The sequence below is a fragment of the Eumetopias jubatus genome, unplaced genomic scaffold (assembly GCF_037043125.1).
Source record: "Eumetopias jubatus isolate StellerSeaLion01/CBP00866 unplaced genomic scaffold, mEumJub1_p1.0 scaffold_1, whole genome shotgun sequence".
NCBI lineage: Eukaryota > Metazoa > Chordata > Mammalia > Carnivora > Otariidae > Eumetopias > Eumetopias jubatus.
Window position 1 is genome coordinate 42,079,949 of NW_028274807.1, and position 26,892 is coordinate 42,106,840.

The 26,892-nt window shown below is 35.3% G+C and overlaps 1 protein-coding gene across 1 annotated transcript in view; it reads left to right on the top strand.

The window, feature by feature from the left end:
- Positions 1 to 26,892, top strand: part of LOC114217961 (tyrosyl-DNA phosphodiesterase 2-like) — a 76,894-nt gene that overhangs the window by 41,771 nt on the left and 8,231 nt on the right. The window contains 1 exon segment of the mRNA XM_088022827.1: positions 24,229 to 24,361. Within this exon segment, the coding sequence (XP_087878953.1) occupies positions 24,229 to 24,361 (133 nt within the window).

Below are 26,892 nucleotides of genomic sequence, written 5' to 3' on the forward strand. Positions count from 1 at the left end.
GAAAAGTATGTAGATAATGAATGTCACTTGAGTCAATCAGATTTCTCCAAGTGACAACCTGACAGATGGCAAAGTTCTGAATTACCAGGCCTTTGAAAATGTATATATATTTTTAAGTTAATAATATTTTTTCTCTTCTCTTTTCCTCCAAAATCGCATCTTAGACTGAGACCCCTGGAAACAGATTCAGAGACACAGTTTATGCCTATAAGAGATCTGGGAGATCTGCGTATAAGGAAGTGAGGAAGGCACATTAGGAAGAGGGAGAAGCTGACCCACAATGTGGTTGCAACCAGGATATCAGCTGATCTCATAGGGAACTAGAGTGAGAGTTGTCTCCAATCAAAGCTACATGGCCAGGGCTTTGTATGCTTGCTTCGGCCAGTTTTTAGCTGAGAATTGCTTTCTGGGTGGGAGAGAAACACTGGGTGGAGCTGTTCTCAGCAACCTGGTGAAATTCCTATAAAAGATACATCTGTGAACCATCAGAAATCAATATTTCTAGCAACAGAAGGGTGAGTGTCTTTGGGAAAAGTATCCACTATAGCGCGTTCCTTGGGCCACTAACAACCACTTGCTTCTGTTAGTAATTTTGCCCCATTTGGGGTAGCTTCTTTAAGATCTGTTGTTGCAGTTGATCTTGAAGGCATAACTGATACTTAGTCATCCCCCTTCTCTATCTGTGCCTAAGTCCCCTTCCTTCAGCTAACACCTCCCTTAGTCTGGGCAGAATTTTTGGTGGGGTGACCCTCATCTCTGAGTAGTCTGAGCCCCTCGTTACCATGTTCATCTCAGATGATGGCCATTCTAGCAATGAGATTCTTAACACTGGTAGCCTACAGAATGTGGATATTCCCTGGCATCCTGTGATTGTACAATGGTTACAAATTTCACTGGTTGTAAATTTGGATGCATACTGGTAAAGAGGTCCCACCGGTTGCTATAACATATCTAATACTAGAAAGAAACTAGGAAAATTATAAAAATAAGGGCCTGGAATTATGTGGATACTCCTGAACTGTGTTAATTTGTTGAAGAGAGATAATGAAGGCTGTCTATGATTAATCATCAATTCAAGAAAAAAAATGAGAAAGTACTTAAAAAAAAAAGTCAGCACCATCCTTACCCAACTTTATCGACTGACTCCAGGCATAGAAACATCCTTTGGCCCTCAATCTTTTTAGAAGACAATATCCCTCTAGAACTTAGTTTCTTCAGATTTCAATGCATCCACAGCTCTCCAATGACTTTATTTTTTTTCTTTTCTTTTCTTTTAATTCAATTAATTAATATAGAGTGCATTGTTAGTTTCAGAGGTCGAGTTCAGTGATCCATCAGTTGCATATAATACCCAGTGCTCATTACATCACATGCCCTCCTTAATGCCCATCACCGTTACCGTTACCCCATCCTCCCATCCCCCTCCCTTCCAGCAACCCTCAGTTTGTTTCCTAGAGTTAAGAGTTTCTTATGGTTTAAAGAAAAACGTGATTATTTTTGTCTATCCAGGATTTCTTGTTATTACAACAATTTGGTCATTTTAAAAATATTTCTACAATTACTCTGAAATTCTTTTCCCTTCAAGAGATGAAACTTCATTCCGCTCCATTTGAATGTCAGCTGGTTTCAGGACCCACTTTTTTAATAAAATATGGCAAAAGTGTTATCATGTTCCCAAATACTGCAGCTTCTAGCTTGGGGAACATATTCTCTCTGGCTCTTTCCCTTGATCAGATCAGTTGCCTTGTGAGAATTGGTTTCCATGGTTTAAGAATGTTCAGGGAGTCTGTGTTAGAGGCCCACATATTCAGAAACTGCAGACTCAATAGCTGCACTAATGCACTTTCTTGGAACTGGACCCTCTACATTGAAGCCTTAGATGAGTGCAGGCCCAAGGGACTTGTCTGCAAGATCATGAGATACCTGGGTCTGAACTACTGAGCTAAACCACTCTTAGATTCCTGAGCCACACAAAGTGTGTGGGATAATAATGTTTTAAGCTGCTAAGATTAGGAGTAACTTGTCATACATCAAAAGATAACTAATGCAACAGGACTGAAGACCATTCAAAGCCTTCTACATCCTAGAAGGATATAGTACATCCTAACTCACTCTAAGCCATTCACTAGAGAATTTCACATACCCACGTGGATCGTGCTCAAATTTATATCACTAGTCCAGAAATCTCAGACAAGCTTTCGTACATTATGATGTTTTCCGTTTGTCCTCTCTGCCCACTTCACTGTATTCCTCTCTATAACCCTTTTTATGTCAGAGAGGTTGGTGGTAGCTTAATGTCCTGAATGTATCTCTATCATTGCATTTAGCACTTTGTATAATTTCTAATATTTCTTTCCAAACTACTAGACAGTGAGATGCCTGAAGGTAGGAAGAGTGTTCATCTTTGCATCCCCTTGGGCCTAGCACATATAGGTCCCCAACACATTGCTATTAATTAATGAATGGATAATTAATTGTCATGATAGAGTCAGTCACAAACTGTCTAAGACAACTGTGAATTGCGAAATGTGGTTTAATAGTAATTAGAGTCACCAAGCATGGAAAAATATGATAAACATTAATTGCATTTTTCATTTAGACTGGTGTTGATTGAGCTTCATCTAGAATCCTTCATCAGTGTTTATGAAACACCTCCCACAGGAAAAGGATCTTCAATGAAATAACTAAATCTAATATATGCCATCTAATAAAGAAAAGATGAAGGGAAGATTAAGATCATGTCTGAAATGCCAGATGAGTATCTCTATCTGATTTACTGATTAACTTAGTCCAGAACTAATTTTCATCATCATGGTATTTGCTGAGACTCTAGACACAGGAGGTCTGTGATGCCCCATAACTAGTGCACTAATGCTTCTCAAGTTCATGAACCATGTCCCTTCAACCTTGACACTAGTCTGAATAGAGCAAGGCCACAATATATTTTCAGTTTCTAATCCCTTGTTATCAATTGCTCAAGTACTTTGGCATTAAAAGGAGGGGGAATGCCACTCCTTTATCCCCTGCTGGTTATACCTCTCCTAAAGTCAAAATCCTTGTGACAAAAATCGATTGAAGAGGGCATTGCTTTGATGAGGCTTTTTAACCTCAATCCTTTTACATACTGTTTGTAATCTGCACAGCCATACAATTATTCAGCTTCCCTTGCTTTTTATGGCATCTCTCTTCACACTTGCAAAGCTCCCCAAACTTATAATTCAGCTTCACTGGCATAAAGACAAAAAACCCTCCCAACTGTGGTTTAAAATCATGCCACTGTTGGCCTTAATCTCCTTCTAAAGCCCTCAAATATAAATTAGGTCTGTATTCATTGTGTCCCAAAGAGCTTTCTTTTCTGAAACCAGCTCTTGCTGCCGCGGGGCCTCCCCAGCAGTTCACAATGGCCATCTGGTTGGTTTGCATTCCCAGATGGGCTCAGTCAGCACAGATTCCAGGGTCTAGGAAAAAGGATAGGAAAAATACATTTGGTAGATGACTAAATTTAAAATTTACAGTATTGAGACAGTCTGCATTTCCTTTTCTCTCAGCTTCACCATCACCTGCAAAAGTTATTTGTGCCTGATAGGAGCTGCCATCTTGGTAACAAACTTTATAACAGTTTATGATTTCCTGATAAAAGAACACTTTGAGACATCAAGAAATTGTATTAAATGTGACAGGTTCCTTGAGTTAAAAAAAAATCTGTTACAAAAATATAAACAGATGCTTGATTTATTGTGAAATAGTAAGTTTGAACAATGTGCTCTGTCCTACAATAGAAAAGTGGAAGAATGAAAAGATATGTTGTGCATTCTATTAAATAATAGTAGAATATGCTTATCTAGGGCTTAAAACATGCCAAACAAATGTCCTGAGTAATTTACATATGTGAGCTCATTTAATCTTCATAATAATCATGTGAAGTACTGACTATTGTTTAAAAACAGAGAAGCATAAAGAAGGGAAATAATTTGTGCAAAGTGACACAGATATTGACAGAACTAGGATTTGAACTGATGCTCTAGCTGCAAAGTCCATGGTCCACTCTTGACCATCATACAATCTCCTCCACATTTTATCCTATATTCTTGATCAGACTACCTAGGTAGGTCCACATTCCAACAGTTGACCTTTGTAAAGTTATTTCCCCTCCAGTTAACTGTCACAAGTGGCAAGCAGGGCAAGTACTTCTGATGTACAAACAGGGGTGAAACCGCCTGTTGGTGATCTTCACTATCCGCCATGTTAGAGGAACCCAGAACTTTGGTTGCTGATATTAATTGCTCTTAGGCTGAGGGATCAGGGTGACTGGTCAGTTCAGCCCATGCAGCCCTGTGGTTAAGCAAATAATTACTCACTGTCCCACAGTAACATAATCCAGTTTCTGCTGCACTGGGTTCCTGGTTGCACCAAAAGCTTTCTCAAACTTACAACACCACAGACCACAAATATGTGTCTAGGTCTAAGAACATATGTGTTTTAAATCAATTCAGTGTTAATAATTTCGTGTCCATCCCATTTAGTACATCATTTGGAGACTTGATAAAGTAAGTAACTATGTTTTCATCAAAATACAAAAACACAGTTTAATGTTGGATATTAAATCCTCTGCCCCCATTAAGCCGGATCATGAAAACAATGCATGATACGTTCAGGGCTATCGGATTTAATGCCTTCTACACATCAGGTGATCAAGAATTTAACCAAGAAACCCTATTTTTACCTCTATCGGATAAAGTTTCAAAATGGTGGTCTTTCTAAGGAGGCTATAACTCATAAGAAAAAAAGTCAAAATACGTGATTGGGCTACACTTGCAGGGGTGACCAGCAACAGGGAGAATCATGCTTCAAAGGAGGCTTTGCCATGACCATGACCATGGTAATTAAATTAGAAGGTGGAACTTTACAAGGAAGTGAAGTCTGGGAATTTGGGGTTGGTTTTGAGCTACTAAATATAGGTATGTAGAGTTTAAGTCTAATTTGCCTGGATTTCAGAGAAAAAGGAAGCAAAAAGAAACACCTGGGTTACAATGGGAAACAAGTCAGGCTCTCTTTCCTCCCATGATGCTAAAAATCTTCCCAGGAAAATCGCAGGTCTTTTAACCACCCTAAACTTTCCATGGTTCTCTTGCAAACAAGCACTATAAACAAAGGATAGAAATTTCCACAGTATTTTTGGGCTCCCTAAACATTAACAAGAAAAATTACAAGATATAAAATTCTTATCTTTTAAGGAATACCCATAAATCTTTTAATGTAAATCAGTATTTGCTATCCAGCCAGAATTAAACCACACTAATAATCTCAAAGAAATATGCATTCTAGCATTTATATTATTGTTTATCCTACATATCAGTATGAATGTAAATATTAATTTTCAACCACTCAAACTACTATATAAAACCTAAACAAGTAACAATAAAATGTTTTAAATGAGAATTTAAGAATAAATTTGATTTAAAAAAGAGAGAGAAAGAAATGTAAAGGTTGTACTGCCTATGGAATATCCTCTTTTTATGTTGGCAACCTTTATGTTGGCACTTTAGCAACAGCCTCCTAAGTGGACTCTCTCCCTCTCTGCATTCATGTTGAGCCCACAAATGTGAATTATGATACATCACTGTTCCAAGCCATCAGGAGCCTCTCATTGACTAAAATATTAAATAGAGGCACATTTTATTATGGATCACATGATAATAAAATGGTCATAATTGGAATTTTGCCAAGCCAGAGTTTCCATGCTGGCTGTTTTAACTTGCATAAGTGTTCTTTTTTTCTTTTCCATTAAGATAAACAATAAATAATAGTAACTTGGCAGTGAAATGACATTAATGATAATTTTTCCCAAGGAGAGTAAATGCATAGGTAATAAGAACTGATATTCACTGTTACAAAACTTGGCCAGGACTATTTTACAAAATTTTCTTGGCAGTAGAAAGGGATCCCAAGTTGGAAAGCAATAAGAATTCTTGATTTTGAAATATTGACCAGATATTGAGGTTACAATTTTTTGCAACGACTATATTCAGGAATTTTGTCTAACACTTTTTTTTTTCCGTTTAAAATGTTTCATACGTAGTCTTTATAATCTTGGAAATAGAAGAAAAAATATAATATAGAACCAAAAATAGGAGTGAGTTAGAAGAAGGAAGAAGGAGAGATAAAATGGGTAAAAAAGTAGAAAATCATGGCATCAAGATGAAAAAATGGGTAAAATGTCATGTCTGAGGATCGTGGCTATTTTAAATCTCAGCAAAAGTACATTTTTAACTGAAATTTAGAGAAAATTGTACATTGATTTGATATTGTAAAAAATAATGTGTAGCCTTTACCCAGTTTCCTCCAAAGGTAACATTTTGAATCACATTGTTGATATTGATTATAATCCACCAATCTTAGTCAGACTTTCTCAATTTTACTTAGTCATTCATGTATGTGTGTATTTAGTTCTATATATTATTTCACATGTGTAGATTAATGTATCTACCACCAACAGTCAAGAAACTGAACAATTCCATCATCAAGGTGTTCTTCCTGATTTACTATTAGAATCGTACCTACCTACTCCCCACTATTCTTATTCCCTGGCAACCACTGAGCCCTCCATTTCTGAACTTTGTCATTTCAAAAATGTTATATAAATGGAATTACAAAGTATGTAACCATTCAGGGTCGCTTTTTTCACTCAGCATAATTCTCTGGAGAGTCATCCAAGCTGTTGCATATATATATCAACACTCTATTCCTTTTTATTGCTGAGTATTCTATTTCTTCTAAGTTGTCTAATTTTTTAGCATACAGTTGTTCATAGTATCCCTTTGTTAATTTATTAAAGGCTACAGAATCTGTAGTGATATCTCATATTTCATTCCTTATTTGGATGACTTTTTGCTTTCTGACTTTTTATTTTTATTAATATTATTGATTCTTCAAAAAGAACAATCTTTTTGTTTCATTAACTTTATTATTTTACTATTTTCAATTTCATTGATTTATGCTCTTTATTATTTTCTTCCTTCTGCTTGCTTTGGACTTATTTTACTTTTCTTCTTCTACTTTCTTGAGGTAAGAACTTAGGTTACTGATTTGAAAACTTTCCTCATTTGTAGTACAAATGCCACTACAGAAGTTTTTCTTTTAGCACTGCTTTAGCTACATCCTATGTATTTTGATAAATTATGTTTTTGTTTTCATTAAGTTCTATGTATTTTTTACATTTTCTTTTTTAATACATTTTAAGGATTTTATTTATTTATTTGAGAGAGAGAGAGCATGAGAGGGGAGAGAGGCAGAGGGAGAGAGAATGAAGCAGACTTCCCACTGAGCAAGAGTCCCACGGTGGGCTCGATTCAGGACTGGATCCCAGGGCCTTGAGATCAAGACCTGAGCTGAAATCAAGAGTCAGCTGCCTAACTGACTAAGCCACCCAGGAGCCCCTTTTTTACCTTTTCTTATACTTATGGATTATTTAAAAGTGCTGTTAATTTTTATGTGTTTAGAGAACTTCCTGTTTTTATCCTGTTACTGATCTAGTTAGATTACATTCTGCTCAAAGAGCATTTCTACATTATTTCATTTTTTAAAAATGTGTTGAAGCTTTTTTTGTGGCCCGCATTATTTTAGTGAATGTTACATGAGTGATTGGGAAAGATATATATATGTATATATAAAATATATTATATATATAATATAAATATATATTTATATATCATATAAAATATACAATATATATGTATTAGATCCTGTTGGTTGACTGTTCCCATCTTCATTTTTTCTTGATTTTTTTGTCTAGTATTTATATCAGTAGCTGAGAAGGGGACTTTGACACCCCTAATGCTAACTGTAAATTTGGCTATTTCTCCTTTCAGATCTATCAGTTTTATTTTATGTATTTTGAGGCCCCATTATTTTGTGCAACACATTTGGGATTATTATGTCTTCCTGATGGACTCATGTTTTTACCATTATATATTGTCGCTTTTTTGATAGTAATTTCCTTGCGCTGATATCTACTTTAATATTAATATAACCAATCCTGTTTTTTATTTTATTAACGTTAGCATAGTGTATCTTTTTCCACATTTTATTCTCAACTGACTTTTGTCACTGAATTTGAAGTGAGTTTTATGTAAACAGTATATAGTCATTCCTTCTTTTAATTCACTCACGTCAGTCTCTGTTTTTTGATTGGTGTATTTAGACCATTTACATTTTAGGTAGTTATTGATATGTGACTTAATTTGACACAAATGTGGCTTAAAACAGTCTGCTGATAGTAACATTTTACCACTTTGAGTGAAATGTGGAAACCTCATTTCCTTTTAGGTAGATCTTCAGTCTCTCCATCTTTAAACATCATTGTTTAGAGTAACAGATGGGGTTATAATTTTCTTTTACTCATCAAACATGATTTATAAAATTTATGAAATAAAGGATGTCCATTGTATGTATCTATAATTTTACACTTTCTTTTGTTTTTTCTTCTTTATTAATGCTCCAAGTTTCTTTTATCATTTCTTACTTTTTGAAATTTTAAGAGTAGGTCGAATAGTGACAAATTCCCTTAGTTTCCCTTCATCTTTGAATATCTTTATTTCTTCTTGTTCCTGACGAAATGTTTCACTGGATATAAAATGCACAACTTAAAAATGATCCAACTCCTATTGGCCTCCATGTTTTCAGATGAAAAATTCATTGTTGTATAAATTGGATTTTTTCCAATAAGTAAGTGTTCTTTTTCTTTGACTGTTTTCAAGAATTTTTCTTTTGTTTTCAGTTTTCAAAAATAAATAATGGTGTGTCTGGTGTGGAATTTTGGGAAATGAAGTGTGTCTTATTTAGGGTTTGCTCAGTTTTTTGAATCTGTGGATTTGTATCTATCCAAAATGTGGGATTTTTTTAGACATTATTTCTTCAAATATTCTTTCAGCCTCATTCCCTTTCTTCTCTTCTGGGAATCCAATGATATAAATATTGGATCTTTTGTTATAGTCTCACAGATCCACATGTCTGTTCAACTTTTTTTCAGTTTATTCTATTTCTGTTTCTCAGATTGGGTATATTATATTTATTTTTCTTCAAGATCACTGATTTTTATCCTCTGTCCCTTCGATCTACTGTTGAACCTATCCAGCTAGGGTTTTTAAAATTATTATGATTATTATATTTTTCAATCTTATATTTTCCATTTGGTTCTCTTTTACAATTTCTATTTCTTCATTGAAATTTTTTATTTTTTCATTTGTTTCAAAAGAATGTGTAATTTATCAATAAAGTATTTTTATAAATGCTGCTTTAGAATCTTTGCCATATAATTTGAGCATGTGATTCATCTCAGTTTTGTCATCAGTTAACATCTTTCCTAATTCAAGTTGTGATTTTCTTGTTTCTTAGTATGATAGGTGATTTTCAGTTATATCATGGAAACTTAATCTCTCATATGAGGAGATTCTAGGTCTTACTTAAGTATTTTATTTTAGGAGACTATCACCCTGTTTAGGTTTACCACACAGTTCTTGACCTACTTTTACATGCTTTGGTTCCAATGTCAGTTTAATTTGCAGAGTTTTTGTGGTATACTTTGGTCTGCTTGATTTTTCAGATGCTACTGAGACTCCCACTTGTCACTTTCTGGTGCTCTTGGAGGTGGTGGAAGGAGTTTTCTTGGGACTCAAAGTGGATGAAAAATATAGTGGGGTTCCCTCTTACTTGTGTCCCTGGTGGCCTTGGTATCTCTGGACAGGGAAAGACGTCTCATGCCCATGGAGTCAAAGAGGCTTCTGAGGTCAGGCTACTTGCTGTGAGTGAGTCCTTCTTTCCTGTTCTGCCCACCTGCCCCATGTCTGTGCATGGAGGAGAAGAGTCTTATGCTCTTGAAGACAAAGAAGATCTATCACCAGCTACTTATTTTGACTAGGTCTTTCCTGTCCATTCTGCCCACATGCTTTAGTATCTCTGGGTGAAAGATGCCCAGGGGAATAAAGTGGCTACCCAGGCTAGACCATTTGCTATATCTGTGTTTTTATTGCCAATTCTTCCCACTGCCTCTGTATCTCTTGGTGGAGAAAGGAATCTCAGGACCACTTATTGGTGGGGGAGCTCTCCATCAATCACCTTTGCAGGTGGTGTTCAGCTCACCTCATGCTGCCAGAGAGACTCCCTTTAGATATGGAGGAATGATGAGTCTATCTGGGTGGCTTCGGTTGCCAAGTTGGAGTCAGAAAACACTAGGTCTGGGTGACCTTCTCTGTTGGGAAGGCAGATGCATTGCCACTATGTGTTTCTTCTGGTCTTGAAGTTTCAAACCAGTTTGTCTTTTTCTTGCCACATTTTAGAATTCTCCTTGAGTTGTACCCTGCACCAAGTCCAAGACTAATAGTTGGACTTAGTGGGGAGAAATAGGTCCAATGTCATCTTGTCTGGACTATAAGCCCAACAGTACATTTAAAACATAATTTTCCATATTATCGGTAATATTTTGCGTTTTTCTCACTTCCAATTTGCCCCCCACACACAAAATAAATCAACAAACATAATCTGTGATCTTTATGACTGTTGATATCTTTTTCATTAATTTTTAACATAGCATTGATTCTTGTGTAGATATGAAAAATATAGAAATTCCACATAGAAATATAAAATTCTGGCCTATATAAAATAGGTGAAATTATTCACACACATATAGAAATCATTTATCTATGGAAACACTATTTTTAAAAGCTTAATATAGCAAATTACAATCTTAAAATATTAATCATACCTCTAAATGCATTACATATCATTTAAATAACATTGCATGATTCTAAAATCTTGGACGACACAGATACTATATTCATTATTGAATGGCAAAAAAAAAAAGACGTGAAAGTCTAATATCTTTAAAGGGGAGTCTATTTTTAAACAGAATTTAAGAAAAGGATTAACTGCTAAACTTTAAATTGGTGGGAAAAGATTTTTAGAATTATTCATTTTTAATTCCTTTAGACATTCTTACATTGGGTGACTTTATACAAGACTGAGTCCTAAGCAAAATTAGATATATGACTTTCTGAAGCAGTTGTATTCAAACAATTCTAGCCTTAAAATAGGATTTATCAAATAATATTAAAAATTTTTAACATGTCATTTTGTGTCTGTGGTCTATAGAAAATACATTCTTCACACTGATTTTTTTATAAAAGACTGTTATTTTTCTGAGGGCTCACAATCAACACTCCATGGCTTAAACAGTCCATGTATCCAGTGAATCAGATATGCTACCTGATATGTTCTCAAATTTAACTCTTCTTTGACATTTTAATATTTTAATAAGGAATTTTGTTTCTTTAGATAAGAAAGCTGTCATTGTGAAATTGTGCTTTTCAGCTCATTTAAAAATAGCATTGTATCCGAGTTTTGGGAATAATGACTAAGGACAACAATGTTGAAAAATACATTGAGATAGGACAAAGTGTCATTTAGAAAAATTTAAGTGGAATGAAAACAAAAGAGAGTGGTGGATTTAAAATACATCCACAAATTCTTTGATATGCTTCTCTTCAAGAGGTAGAGTTTAATTCCTTTCCCTTTGAATGTGGGCTGGATTGGTGACTTGCTTTTATCAAACAGACTATGAAAAAGTGATGGTGCATGATTTTCAAGATTAGATAATTAAAGAATTTGCAATTTCTCTTCACTCTCATTTGAATTAGTGGCTCTGGTGAAAGCTAGATGCCATGTCATGAGGACACTCAAGCAATTTTACGTAAAGGTCCAGGTGGCCAGGAACTGAGACCTCCTGCAAAAAAACCCATCAAGGTATTGAGATCTTCTGCCAAAAGTCATGTAACTGAGCCATTTTGGAAGTGAATCCTACAGCCCTGATTAAATTTTCAGATGATAGTAGCCCCAGCCAAAAACTTGACTCTGACCCAGAACCATGAAGCTTAGCCATCTTCAAGTCTTTGACCCCTAGAAACTATGAGAGAGTAAATGCTTATTGTTTTCAGTTGCTAAGTTTCAAAATAATTTGTAAAATAGGAATAGATAACTATTAGAAATAGCTTCCCTTGAGGCACCTGGATGGTTCAGTTGTTTAAGCACCTCACTGTGGCTCAGGTCATGATCTCAGGGTCCTGGGATTGAGCCCCACGTCATGCTCCCTGCTTAGCGGGGAGTCTGCTTCTCCCTCTCCCTCTGCCCCTCCCCCTGCTCATGAGCTCTCGCTCTCTCTTCCTCTCTCTAAGTGAATAAATACAATATTAAAAAAAAAAAGAAATAGCTTCCTTTATAGACTTTGACAAAAGGATCATATCCTTCAATGTCCAGAAATAAACATGGCCTGACATGTGCTAATCTTTGAAAACATTCTGGGGAAACACGTAACTGTTTCCTTCTAACAAACCCAACTCTTCTTACCCATTTCACCTTACCAATATTCTTACTCTAATCCTCTACTCTGTTGGATTTCTCTCCGACTGAAATTGGCATATTAGAATAAAAGATCTAGTACATTTTTGCTTAGGCAGACTTAAGTCAACTTCTCATATTCCATTTTATGGTTTTCAATGAAGAGATTCTGCAGCAGCATTGTCTGTTCCTCAGAAATCAGACCATTAGATTTTTATTCACAAATAAGTATTTTTTTATTCCCATGCCTCTGAATCTTCTCGCTCTGATCTTAACATGAAATTGCATGAACCTGCGGTCTTCTTACATAAATTATTTTAGTATCACATTAAAATGGAGAATGATCTGTATTTAAAATTCTGTTTGAATGTATCAGCTCATTCACCTTTTAATACAAATTCTTCAGTGAAAATTAATGTGAAATTATCTGCAGCAAGGAAACCCACTGAGTTCCCTGGTAAGCAAAACTGTAAGGCAAATAATGACTTCCTAACTTGGACAGTCTTAGGAGTGTCATAATTCTGTCAATGGTCAAATTATCTTCTCTGAAATCTCACTGTTACATGCAAGGAACTCCCAAACAGAATGCCCAAAGAGTAATATTAACAACCCTGGTCAAATCCAGTTTCTATATTTTTTCCATCTAACCCTTCATATGTCTTTGGGTTCTTACAAAATGGCAAAATTGTTGTACTGTCTTAGACAGATAGTTCTCCTTGAAGGGGAAATAAACTCTATGCCTCTATTCTAAACTGGACACATATTTCTCCCACTAATTATTTCATTGCTGTTTTTTGGCTTGGCCAACTACTGTGTGCTTCATGATGGCTTTTTCTAGAATAAATTGTTTAAACTCCAAACCTGGAAGATATTTTTCTTTAAAAAAAAAAATGAACTGCTCTTCACTAAAATGGCATGGGAAAGGATAAGTCATTCCAAATATCCAAGTTATTGGTAGAACACTTTAAAAGTTGCCTATAATGTCTATGTTTAACTAACTTTCCAAATTTTATAATATTCTAAGTGTGATCCAAATGAAAAAATGAAATAAATGAATGTGCAAATCACATTACATGTCTTTAAGAACAATACAGCAACTCAAAGACTGCATTAAGATAAGAATTAATAATTCAGAGTATTTCATCAGAAAAAGTCTGCAAGTTGATTTGAATATTACTCTAACGTTAAATTGGAGTAAGGTACAACCAGAATGCCATGTATAAAGACTCCGTGACAGTTATTAATTGCTAAAATGAAGTATTGTGGCATTTTAAAATTAAGATTAACAATTTGCCATCACACCAATCACTCTTGACACTTAAGGCTGAACTGCTTCTCTTACATTACCAAATTATGACAATACCAGCTCCTGTGTTATACTGAGAGGGACATTTCAAAAGGTTGACAACTGATCCTCAGGAATCTGAAAGGAAATATCAAGTAGGTGTTACTTATCCACATGTGAGGCTTCCAGGAAGACGAGGGAAATTTGTAAGGCTCAATATTGCTGGAAATTCGCTTAATGCATTCTGTCCTTCTCCCTAGTGTCTACAGAGGAATGATTTAGGGATACCGGCTGCCATGTCTTGATTTAGAACTAAGATCTTAATCACAATAAAACCCCTGCCTTGGCAGACCTTTCCTGTTATCTTCATAAAGACCTCAGCAATAACAGCTACTCAACTCCTCACAATTCTCACAGAACCACCTTATGGTTTTTCTGGGCATCCATTCTCTTTTTGGAATTTGCATTTAGACCAATTGGAGATAAGATCTGGTGCTTTGGGGAGCAGGTGCTAACAGATCCAACAAAAAGCGGAGCTGTGGAGGGCTGGAGAGCAGTGTAGGTTGAAGCAATCAATTTTATTGCAGGACACTTTTCCTCCTGCTACTAACAGCTGCTCAGAGGATAGTGGGGAAGCTACCCTGCTGAGAGATTTAAGTCAGAGGATGGAAAATCCACCTCATTTCCAGGCTGAAAGGTCCCACATTAAAAGACCATAAAGCTAGAGTCATTTAAATAGTAGCTCCAGGGGCATATTAACTTTGCCTTCTTATAAAATGTCTGTTAATATAGATCTCAAAGACAAGTTCCTGGTCACTTGAATATTCAACACAACATAACAGGTTTTTTAATTTGGTTTCCTGCTTCAGACATTTGTGTTTGCACGCACATGCACGCATGCACAAACACACACACATACACACACACACGCACACGCATTTGATTAAATGAGGGAAAAGAACACGCCATCACTTTTTATGCATGTGGAAGCCACCGTCTCCAAAAAGCTAAGACTGGTCATTTGAAACCTTGGCAAAGCATTTAAAGTAGTGAGAGGGACATGTCATCATTTATGTGGGAAAAAAAAATAATTTATTGCCACACATCGTGCTACAAACTTCATGAGGTTTTGAAATTTCTGGATTGTGGATTTGGAATATTTCTGTCGTGGAGGAATGCCTTAGAGGAATGGATTTGGAATATAAATTGGCCTTTGAGAAGTCCAGTGAGTTAGATGGCTGGATGCATGTCAACTTGTTAAGTGCACCACAGTCTTGGTGGAGAGAGAGACCCGAACAGCGGGACGGCCTGTTCCTGCTGCTGTCAGCCGGACGTTCCCTTGAGAGAGGCAGCTTATGGGTGCCACACTAGAACTGTAAACTACTTGAGAAAAGTGGAGAGAGTGGGCTTTAGAAATGTCTGGCAGCTCAAGGATCTGGTTTGAATGCCAAGTAGCAGCTGAGACAACTGTGTAATAGCTTTACATTCCCAAAGGAGAAGGGGATTAAAAAAAGAAAGACAGCTAGGTTCTTGTCGACTGTTTTGAGAATAGATAATGCCAACGCTTCTCAACAAGATCATTATTTTTGCGTTTTAAAAGTAATATATAAGTATGTTTCACACCCAGGGCAAATTAAAACACTGAATTTATAATCAGGGTGCCTGTCTAAATGGAATTATATAAATCTGGCCGTGCAATGTGCTAGCTATTAATTTTATATCCTAAAGAGAGCATGATGAATAAAATATTTGGATTACTGTAGTCAATTATTGTAATACTTTGTGCAGTGTAGACATTGGTATAGGCAAATTTTATGCAAGATTTTTAAAGTATTCCCACAATATAAAAATACCAGCATCATTTTATTTTAAGTAATCATTGTTTTCGTTAAATTATTTAGGTCAGCAACATTAGATATTTAAGTAGAAAACTGGAAGACCAATAATATAATTCATCAGGTTCTTGAAATATAGCATTAAATGATCATTATAAGCAATGTACTGCAACATAACATTTACTGATATCTCAAAATTAAGAAAAGTGAAAGTTGACAATTTTGTAAAATCAACTACTGATAGAAATGTATGTGATGTCTGGAGATGGATTTTTTCTAATTTTTTTTTAATTTTTTAAGTTGTTTTGTTGTGACATAACTGATTTGTCTAGGTAGGATTTGAACAGTTTGCCTAGATGAGATCTTAGTAATCTCGGTTTGAAGAAAATCAAGATATTTATTTTAATACATACTCTACTTTCCAGTTTTGAAACTGTAATCAGAACTTGCAGCAGATGTGCCTTCAGTTCTAAGAACATGAATCAGCTTTCAGTTAAAATCAGAGTATCCTACTTAGGGAAACTCCTCTTGGAAAAAAAAAAAAAATCTGATGTGATGTCTTGGGTGCAGACGAGAGGCAAAAGAACTTGCCAGAGCCTGGGCCTAGGGGTTTGTGCCCTGAAGGTGAGTCAGCGTTCATTCTTCCACTCTGGCCATATTTCCACTCTTGTCCTGATTTCCTTTTGTACCTGCCCATCTCTGATTCCTATAGCTCATCAGGAAAGCAGCAGCTGTTCGACTATCTTCCTGAAGATGTTTAAGTCTTAAGCCTGAAACTTCACGGAAAAGGAAATACTAATTTGTAAACATCATCACCCTTCCATCACTTTATGAATGAATCATGGGGGATACCAAAAGTGATTTGTAAATACACCAGCATATAGAAGTGTTCCCTATTCCATACCTTTTGCTCTATCTTAAGGGAGAACAGGCTCCAGATGCTTATGTAATTCCCACCTCAACTCCACACATTTTGAAAATTACCAAGGGTGAGGGTAGAAAGGAAAAATACTTGGGTAGGTATGATGCTTACCATATGTACCAGATTTCAAGTATCTTTCATCAAGCATTAAAATATTCCAGATATTTCAACATTTTTTGCCTCAAAAGTGCCTATTCCATTCTGACACTTACACCCGGAAAGCCATGTTTATGCTATTCTGTCTCCATTAGTTTGGAAAATAGAGCCCTGACAGGGTTGGGAGAAAAAAACGGTGACTCTGAGGCATACTGTGAAGTCTCTTCTTATCAAATTAGCACAATCAGTTAGACACAAATGTATTATTTTGGACACAGTACTTAGTTATTACTAATTTTACTTGATTTAGCACAATGATAAAGGTCATATGGACAATGATGCCTGATCATTGTCAGTCTACATCCCTCAAGCATATCGACTCACTGAAGTTTAAAGATCCATGTTTTTCACAAGGGAAAATTGCAAGCCAACCAGCAAACAGGACATTTTCCCATAAATAATGAAGGTCACCTTAAATGATCTTATGCACAATGACAAAGAAATAGTCAATAAAAGACCACATTTGCGACATAACTTCAAGGTTCCTAAAACTCATATAATCCCCCAAAGTATGTATCTTGCAGTACAAACAACTTCCATTATTTTTGCTTCTATTATTAAATGTATGCATTTTCAGAGGGTCCTTGTGTAAGGGAATACATTATCCAGAATGTGTAGCAGTTTATCATCTTGGCCCTCACGATCTCATTGGTACAACTAGATTTTTTTTTAGATTTCCACCAGAGATTAAGAACTATAACAAGATAAGTTTTTGAGAGGAGGGTGTGCAGCTTGGTAAAGTCCTAAATGCAATGCACATTGTAAAATGAGATATGTAGGGGTGCCTGGGTGGCTCAGTTGGTTAAGCGACTGCCTTCGGCTCAGGTCATGATCCTGGAGTCCCGGGATCGAGTCCCGCATCGGGCTCCCTGCTCAGCAGGGAGTCTGCTTCTCCCTCGGACCCTCCTGCCTCTCATACTCTCTCTCTCTCTCTCAAATAAGTAAATAAATAATCTTTTTAAAAAGAAAAATAAGGGCGCCTGGGTGGCTCAGATGGTTAAGCGTCTGCCTTCGGCTCAGGTCATGATCCCAGGGTCCTGGGATCGAGTCCTGCATCGGGCTCCCTGCTCCTTGGGAGCCTGCTTCTCCCTCTGCTTCTCTCTCTCTCTCTCTCTCTCTCTCTCCCCCCACCTCTGTCGCTCATGAATAAATAAATAAAATCATTAAAAAAAAAGACTGCAACAAAAATAAATAAATAAATAAATAAATAAAACAGAATAAAATGAGATATGTAATTGGGGTGGTAGAGGGAGATCCCTTGGGCAGCCAGAAGGATGAGCTCATGAGGACACTGGATTTCTATTAGAGGTTATTCAGGAAAAGGACAAAGCTCTACATCAGTATTTTCAGCTGCATTGTGTCCCCTCCAAAGTCATATGTTGAAGCCCTAACCCCCAGTACCTCAGAATGTGACTGTATTTGGAGATAGGGCCTTTAAAGATGTAATTAAGATAAAATGAGATCATATGAGTGGGCCCCAATTTAATATGACTGATGTCCTCATGAAAAGAGGAGGTTAAGACACAGACAGACCAGAGGAATACACCATCTACAAACCAAGGAAAAAGACCTCAGAAGAAGCAGCCCGGCAGACATTGATCTCAGGTTTCTAGCCTCCAGAATCGTGAGAGAGAAAAAAAAAAATGTCTGTTGTGCAAGCCACCCAGTCTTTGTGTTGGCAACCCTGGCAAACTAATAGGGTCTTTTATTTTTTTTTTTTTCAGCATGTGGGCCAGAATGGGAAGCCACCCTTAGGCCTAATAGCATATTACACATAGTTTAAAATTTCAAACATAATATAATGCAATTCGACAAGGTCAAAGAAGCAGCATTCAAAAAACACAATAGACTTGAAGTCAAGAAAAAGAAGGAAATGACAAAATAGGAAGAAAGACTCCAAAAGGCCAAGTCAGAAAAATTGTGAATGGGATGGCTTAAGCCAGGAAAAATGAGACAAGGGAAATACATATTAAGAAACAAATAGTATGTAGTATGTGGTCTCTAGTGGTGATATTGAGTTGGCATTGCCAATAGCATAGAGAGTATAAAATGAAGTAAGACATGATGTTTTGTTGTCCTGAGTAATGGTCCCTTGGGCAAGGTATCCAAATTATAACTACGAATATTATATTTTAGTTTAAAAGTACTATTATTAAGTAAAGTTAAAAAAAAAGCTTGGAGTTTTGGTTGAAAGGCCATTTGGCATCAATGAATGAATTGAATATGTTTTTAAAACATACAACTACATTATGTACTTATGTACTTATCCCTAGCGATTTATCAAAATAGGCTGACAAGAGAGCAAGTGAAAAAAGAATTCAAAGATAAAAGAAGCATAGTCTATAGCATCCTTTATTATACTATATGCTAAATTCCATGCTAGTAAGTGATTTACTGAAAATGGGGCTTTTTTTTCCTATTTTTTCTGCTATTACTTGCACTATATTTATGTTCATCATAACTAAAGAAAGAACTAACAAGTTGTGGTAGTTAAGCCTACCTGAGGAATTAACCATCCCTTAAGACATGACAGTAGACATGAACACCAGTGTGGGAGGCATAATAAAGAGGATGGCGGTAAAGAGTGTTTGGGGGTTAATTTAAAATGAAACAGGGTTTAAAAGGTAACAAAATGTAGCTAAAGTGGTTTTCTAATAAATCCATTGTTTAGGTATTACTGAGCACAAAATATATAAAAGTAGTCAGACAACCCTGGGGGCACCGGGATAGCTCAATCGGTTCGTCGGACTCTTGATTTCAGCTCAGGACATGATCTCAGGGTTGTGAGATCAGCCCCACATTGGGCTCCATGCTGAGCGTGGAGTCTGTTTAATATTCTCTCTCCCTCTCCCTCTGCCCCACAACAGCACCCCCCAACTCCGCTCACACATGTGCATGTTCTTTTTCTCTCTTAAAAAAAGAAAGAAAGAAAGAAAAACAAATGGTAGAACTAGTGCTGAATGTTTTAAATAAACATTATTCCAGACCATCAACACGTCTTAGGAAGATGCTATAGTGGAGCCAAAAGCTTAATCAGAGAAAGTGATTATGATGCTGATGTTCTCCAGGAAAATAAAGGTGATGCAAATAATGTAGCTGTAAAGTATGATTATGAATTTGAGTGAATATCTTGAGATTGTTAATACACTCTATTTCTTTATATTAGGGTATCATTGTTTAGAAGCTTATTATATGCCTGGCAGTATATTACATGTCTCCCAAAGATGGTCTTCAACCCTCAGACCAACACCATAATGTAGATACTATTATCCTCTTTGCTACAAACTGGAGGACAGAGAAAAGATTGTCAATATTGGAAACATTATATATATTTTCTTCTTCCTGCAAACCATTGTTGATTTACCAGCTCCACCTTATAGAGAGGTGCAGGTCTAACTTTCTTCGGAAAATATTTCAGAGTTTTAAAGGTTGTCTCATTTACCATAAGTAAGAAAATATAATTTTAAATCCCTCTATTTTGTTCACTATGTAACTCTATAAAGCATAAACCACTATTGCTTGTGCCTGCAAGTTTCATTCGGAGCCTAACTTCTAAGTAATAATAAATACAGCTCAACAAAGGCCTAGCACAAAAGTCATTCTTGGCGTATATGAATGATCCGTTATGGAAATACTGAAGCTTCTCTTAAAATTATGTTCTTGCCAGCAAGAATTATGTTTCTTACTCTCAAGCTTGATTTTTTTTAAAAATTGAGATTATTGAGGAAATAAATGTCTTCATTCTTTTAAAAAAGTACTTTATAGCTTTAAGAAGTTACCTACATAATAAATAAATCTTTAAAAAAAAGTTACCTAAATAGCACACTAGATTACATTCTTAGAAATATTTCTTGAGCATTTTAATAATATATTTTGAAATTTCTCATCCAACTGTTACCTTTACAATATTCCTGCCAAGGGGGATTTCTTGGCTACACTTCGTTCTTTTATATTTATCTGATAACTTATTCGGGCAAAGACACTGTTAAGCCCTTTATTAAAATTCCACAATGGACTGAAAAAAGAGAATTTCTCAAAGTGCCTCACCGAACTAGAGAATGTCTGAAAACAGAATCAATAGCCATAAAATCTAATGCATAATGAAAAAAATGATTTTCTACTAAGTCAACATTTCCAAATTCATCTGCAGCATTCTACAATTTTTTTTTTAATCTGTAGAATTCTTCTCAATGTCTTCTTAGGAAAATTTATGTTATTGTTATTTTCACAGTTTAAATGTGTTTCCCTGCACCCTTCCTAGTGCAATCTAGAATTAATCAAATGCATGATGAAAAGAATGAGGGAAATAATAGTAAGATGGCTTCATTTCATCTCCATGATTTCAGCCTACTAGGGGTGACCAAACGGAGAAATGATGACTTCCAATGACAGGTCACATGAAAGTGTTAAGATAATAAGAACCTCATTTGCTTGAAGCCACCAAAAATCGGTAAGCTGGCCAAAATGTTAAATAATAACTGCATGATGAATGTGTCCCACTTTTGGCCTAACCATAAGATGCTCTTAAATATTTAAATAGAGAACATGCATATAAGTAGATATATATGTCAAATTTAAAGATTCATACCCAAAATATTTTGAGTAAGTATTAAAAGGTTTTATTCATTAGGATGTGGTAATATAATTTCGTAAAATTTTACTACATTTTGGTCTACCCATGTCTTTGAAAACAACCCATTGAAATTCTGTGAAAAATCTTTTTACAAATGATCAAATAAGAGACTTACTGGGCGCCTGGGTGGCTCAGATGGTTAAGCGTCTGCCTTAGGCTCAGGTCATGATCCCAGGGTCCTGGGATCAAGTCCCTCATCGGGCTCCCTGCTCCTTGGGAGCCTGCTTCTCCCTCTGCTTCTCTCTCTCCCTCTCTCTCTCTCCTCCTCTGTCTCTCATGAATAAATAAATAAAATCTTTAAAAAAAGAGAGACTTACTAATCTCAACAATTTATTATTCCACAATGTTAATATATCATACAAAAACTACAATTAGAAAAAATTTTCAACTTTTAGATTGAAAAAGAAAGACAGAAGTTAAATATTTCCTTTTCGATCAAAGTGCTATGAACTTGAAAGGATTTGCAAAGTGGAAACAGGTGTAGTCAACTGTTGGGAGTATTTTTTAAAATTGTTTGACACGTCATGATAGTGTGATCCAAAACTGAAACTTGACAGTACTATAAGCGTTGGAAGATCATAAATCACTTTAGACAGCGCACCACAGTCTTAGTTTTTGCACACTGTAAGTATTTTGTGATACTTTGTATTTTTAATATAAGAAAACATTAATATTTTTAACACAAGAAAGCTCTTTATTAATTTTATTAAAATGAAAAATTTTGTATTATTTTCCTTCCTAATGTATAATAATATTACAATTACTTATACACACAATAATTGTGATATTATTGTGTATTAGGAAATATAATAATACCAAGTCTAAAGAATAAGATGAAAATTTCACTTTCTTCCCATATCCTCAATACATTATATATAATCCCATAGTGTTTGTAAAGCAGTTAAATATTTTTTCTGCTTTGGCATATTTTATTAAAGGATGGACATTTATGAATGATGATTTCAAGTGGACTTCATACATAACGCGTGCATTTTATAGTTGACTTAATTGATGCATAATTAAAATTACAAAAAAATTAGAAGACTTAAAACAAAAACTTTCATACTAATTTCGGTTTTGTAAGAACTTACAATTTCATGTAAATGGTAAAAATTTCATATTTTACAATAGCATTTTTCCAATGTTCCCAATTTTTTTTCATAGAAACAATTTCAAAACAACTTTATTTATCACCATAATCTCATAGTAACACTGTGAGTATAAAGTAATCCAGGTCAGAAAAATGGCACACAGGATGCTGGCTCCCTCTTCTGCCCCCTGCATCACTCTCAGAGTAATGTTCCCACTCCAACTACAAAGTGTCAGAAGTTAACAGTCATGATGATTTCCTAAGGTTGCCTCATAGTGACTCAAAAGCAACTTGTTATTGCCTTTCAGCATGTTAAGAAGCAAGAATAAAGTAAACCTATTTTATATCAGAAATGGATATTTTAACATGAGCCAAAAATGTTTAATTATTAAATTTAATGAAGCAATTTGCTTTAGGTTAGCCCAAAGGGTGTCTTTGAAAACTTGACTGTTGACATACACATATCCAATTCTCAAAGAAATAATAAACAATTTAACATTAAAAAAATACTTTTGTCAATGCTCATCTGTTCAAGTTTTTACCCCCCTCTGGTCCCAAGAGATTTCTGCTGTTTTCCATTTAATTCCTTCATCTCTTTTTAATTCCTACTTCTACTAGAAATTTTTAACATTGAACTATGCTTTTTTAACACTTAGTGATGCTAACAATCGATGCTAGGACTTGATTTTTTTTTCTGTTCTCCAAGGAGTCCCTTTCTGTTGTGAAGTTTTCAAAATCTGAATACATTTCATGGATTGAAAACATCCACACAGTCTCTAGCAGAAAAATATATAGCCCATAGTCCTTTAAACATGCGGACAATAACAGCTGGGATTTATAATAACAAATGAAGGGAAAGATGAAGGAAATATACAAATCATAAGCTCCAAGAAACACATAAATCTTTATGACGTTTTATCATAACTCAGACAAAACGTTATCCTTTCAAAACCTGCCAGATCACGCCAGACATTATACCCGGTTTAAAACTCAGGTGCTTTGAAGTTATCTTTGAAGTCCTCTCAGTTTTGGAGTTTTGGTCACTCCTCAGATCACAGCAATGCCTGCATTAGTTCTATGCAGTCCTTTTGTTTCCCTATGTCAACCATTGTGTCTTCTTCCCTTTAATACGAAAATACATGGTTCTGTTACCTATAATAGACAATTTGAAAGTGTTATTTCCTGCATGAAAATGTTAAATTTATAAAAGATAATAGAGTAAACTGAACTTGGTAGATTGCAAAGAGAAACCTTTTTTTTTTTCCCCAAACTACTGTCCCCTTCAAATTCACTCTGTCTACTTAATTTTTCTTGCCTGCAGATGAAATTTGGGCCAGAATGCATACCTTTTCTCCTATTTATTTATTCATTCAAAAGTTGTTTCAAATGTCTAAGTGCCTAACACTGTTATAGATGCTTAGACACACCGGTGACCAACACCAAAGTTTCCTAAAGAGCTTATATTCTAGTTGGAGAAAGGCATCAAAAGTAATTCTATGGAAAAAATTAAAATAATCAAGCATGGTAAAGGGAGTCGAAAGATCCAGTTTGGGGAAGTGAGGAGCAGTAGGGGAGATGTGGGAGGAGGTCAGAATTTAGTATTAATTGTGGTGATCAGGTAGGGCTCATTGAAATGGTGAAATTTAGACAAGGTGACAAGTTTAACCAAATTGATATCTGGTAGAAGAACATTCCAGAATAGATAGAGCAAAAACCTTAAAATAAGAATATATCCAGTATGTTCACATAACATCAGGGAAACCAGTGTGCTGAAGCTGACTAAGCATGTGTGCAAATGGTAGAAGTCAGAGAGGTGGGGTAGGTGACAGAACATGAGAGACCATATAGGCCATTTTCTGGGCTTCGGCTTCTAACCTGCATGAAATGGAGATATGACATAGTTTGACTTATATTTTACAGGGAAAAGTCAGTATACAGGCAAGAGATGAGAATAATTCAGACCAGGGAGATAACAGTGGAGGATACTTTTTGACCACAGAGCTACCACCATATCCTAACAGATTTGATACAGAATGTGAGAGAAAGAAAGGAGGTAATTATTGCTCAAGGGGAGCTTGTACATGAGGAAGAATAGAAGTGAAGCAGATGTCCAGAAGACAGATTATTTGGAATATTAAAAGTTTTATACATGCTACATTTGTGATGTCTATTAGACAGTCTAGTAGAGATGTTGAGTATGCAATTGGACATATGAGTCTGTAGTTTAGGAGCACAATTTGGCCAAGAGGTATAAAAAGTTGGGGAGTCATCAGCATATGTTTTTAAAGTTACAAGACTAGATGAGATCACCATAAATCTTTAGCTAAAAAAAGAGAAGTCTACAAGCTAAGCTCTAGGCCAATGTGAATGGGTCAGTTAAAAGAGAATGAATTGACAAAGGCAACTGAACAACCAGTAAACTGGGAAGAAAACCAATCAAGTGCAGTGATTTGGAAATAAAATTTTAAAAGGTAGTGTAGAGGAAGAGAGAGATCAACTATACCAATGTTGCCGATAGGTTATCATGTTAGAATTCAGATATATAGCCAGAATTACATTTTTGTTCTGAAAACCAGTGATCAAATTACCAACCAGCATCACTTTTAAATAAAAGATCTATCAAAAATTACAGAGTTCCTTTTAGCATCTCTCTGCTGTCTGTTGAAACTCTTGATTTTAGTAAGGATGTTATTATTCCATGCATGAGATGTATCTGAATTGGATTTCAGCACCAAAATTTCCACGATAGTGGTGGTTACTGAACCTGAATCTACAATTTTTGGCATCCTCCAATTGCTTTTTGCTCTTGAATAGAAGAGATTTTAGAGTAAAAAAATCTTTAGCTCATTCTTCATTCTCTGAAACTTTATAGACCATTTCAACATATGTTCAATACCATATTTATGGCCCTGCCTGACTCAGAAAACTGATTGTATTTAATCCTCTTATTATTACCTTTGGGAATAATACAGAAGTGCATACTTTGAAATTTTTTCCCTAATATTGAAGCTTAAAAGACCATAACAAAACTATAACACAATAAAGGATGTCTGCCAAGTGCCAATCAATCATTTTCCAAAGGGGTCTTTTGGGGAAATTACAGATAAAATCCTTCGTAAGTGCTTTCTACACATTAATGCTAGAGTTTTTCAAGGAAAATCTAAAGGCATTCTTAAGACTTTTTGGAGCATGAATTCACACTTGGTATCACTTTTCACTGACTCTCTCAAACCTGAAGCATCCTAAACCCAAGGTGCCCAGACAATATCTTGCCTTATCAGTAAAGATTACATAACTAGATTTTACAATAGTTCCTCTAAGTTCTATTTTAAAAGATTTCTCAATTAAACCTAATCATTTAAAAATCCTTTTAAAAAAAGCAAAAATTTTTCAAACCATGACTTTTATTATAAAATCATTTTAATTTTTAGCAAAATATGATTTCTTTATAAAAAAATGGATTTAATACAAAAAAGTAGCATTTCCATTTTAATAAGAAGTACCAATATAAATTATTAAATATATGATACTATCCAGGATGCCCAGAACACACAACTCAATCAATTTTCAAACAATCTTCTGATTTTAGATACAATTATGTCCATTTTATGAATAAGCAATTATGTTGCCCAAGTCAAATCTAATAGGTTTAAGTGAACACTGCCCCTTGGAAAGCCCCTGTGATACTTGTTCTAGAATATGAGTGTCAAGCCTGGACCTAATATCTATGGTTTCTATCATCTTTAGAGATTCATTTATCCACTCAAGAATCTTAATTCCTTCACCTGTTAAATAATACATTATTCCATGTAAATTGTCTTTATTTTTAAGTGCATTATAGTTGAAAAAAAAGCATAATGTAAAATGTAAAACTATATTGTAAAAAAAAAAAAATCCAAACACTTCTGAAGTCTACTCTGGCAGACATTGCTAGTTATATTAGTCAGGATTCTCCAAAGTAACAGAACCAATAGGATGTATATATAGATGAGATTTATTTTAAGGAATTGGCTCATGGAATTGTAAAGCTTGGCAGGTCGAAAATCTGCAGGGCAGTTTGGCAGGCTGCAGATCCAGGGAAGAGTTAATTTGTTGTCTAGAATCCAAAGGCATTCCAGAAGCAGAATTTCTTCTTCTTCTGAGGACTTCAGTTTTTACTCTTAAGATCTTCAACTGATTGGAAGAGACTCACCCATATTATGGGAGGTAACTTTCTTTACTCAAAGTCTACTGATTTAAATGTTAATCATATCTAAAAAATACCTTCACAGCAACATCTAGAATGGTGTTTGACCAAACAACCAGGTGTTATAGCTTAGCCAAGTTGACACATACAATTAACCATTAGAGTCTACCCTTTGTCATTTAGGCACCCATATGCATCTCTTTAAATATACTTATTCTCAAAATAAAGACAATAACAAGGCCATATTTCCACCTTCCATTCTCCTGTGTACATTCCACATTCCATTCTCCTGTGTACATCTCCTGTGTACATCTCCTGTGTACATCTCCTGTGTACATTTACACCTGTGTAAATCTGTACATACACAAATACTTTCCCAAAAGAGTATGTGAAGTCCT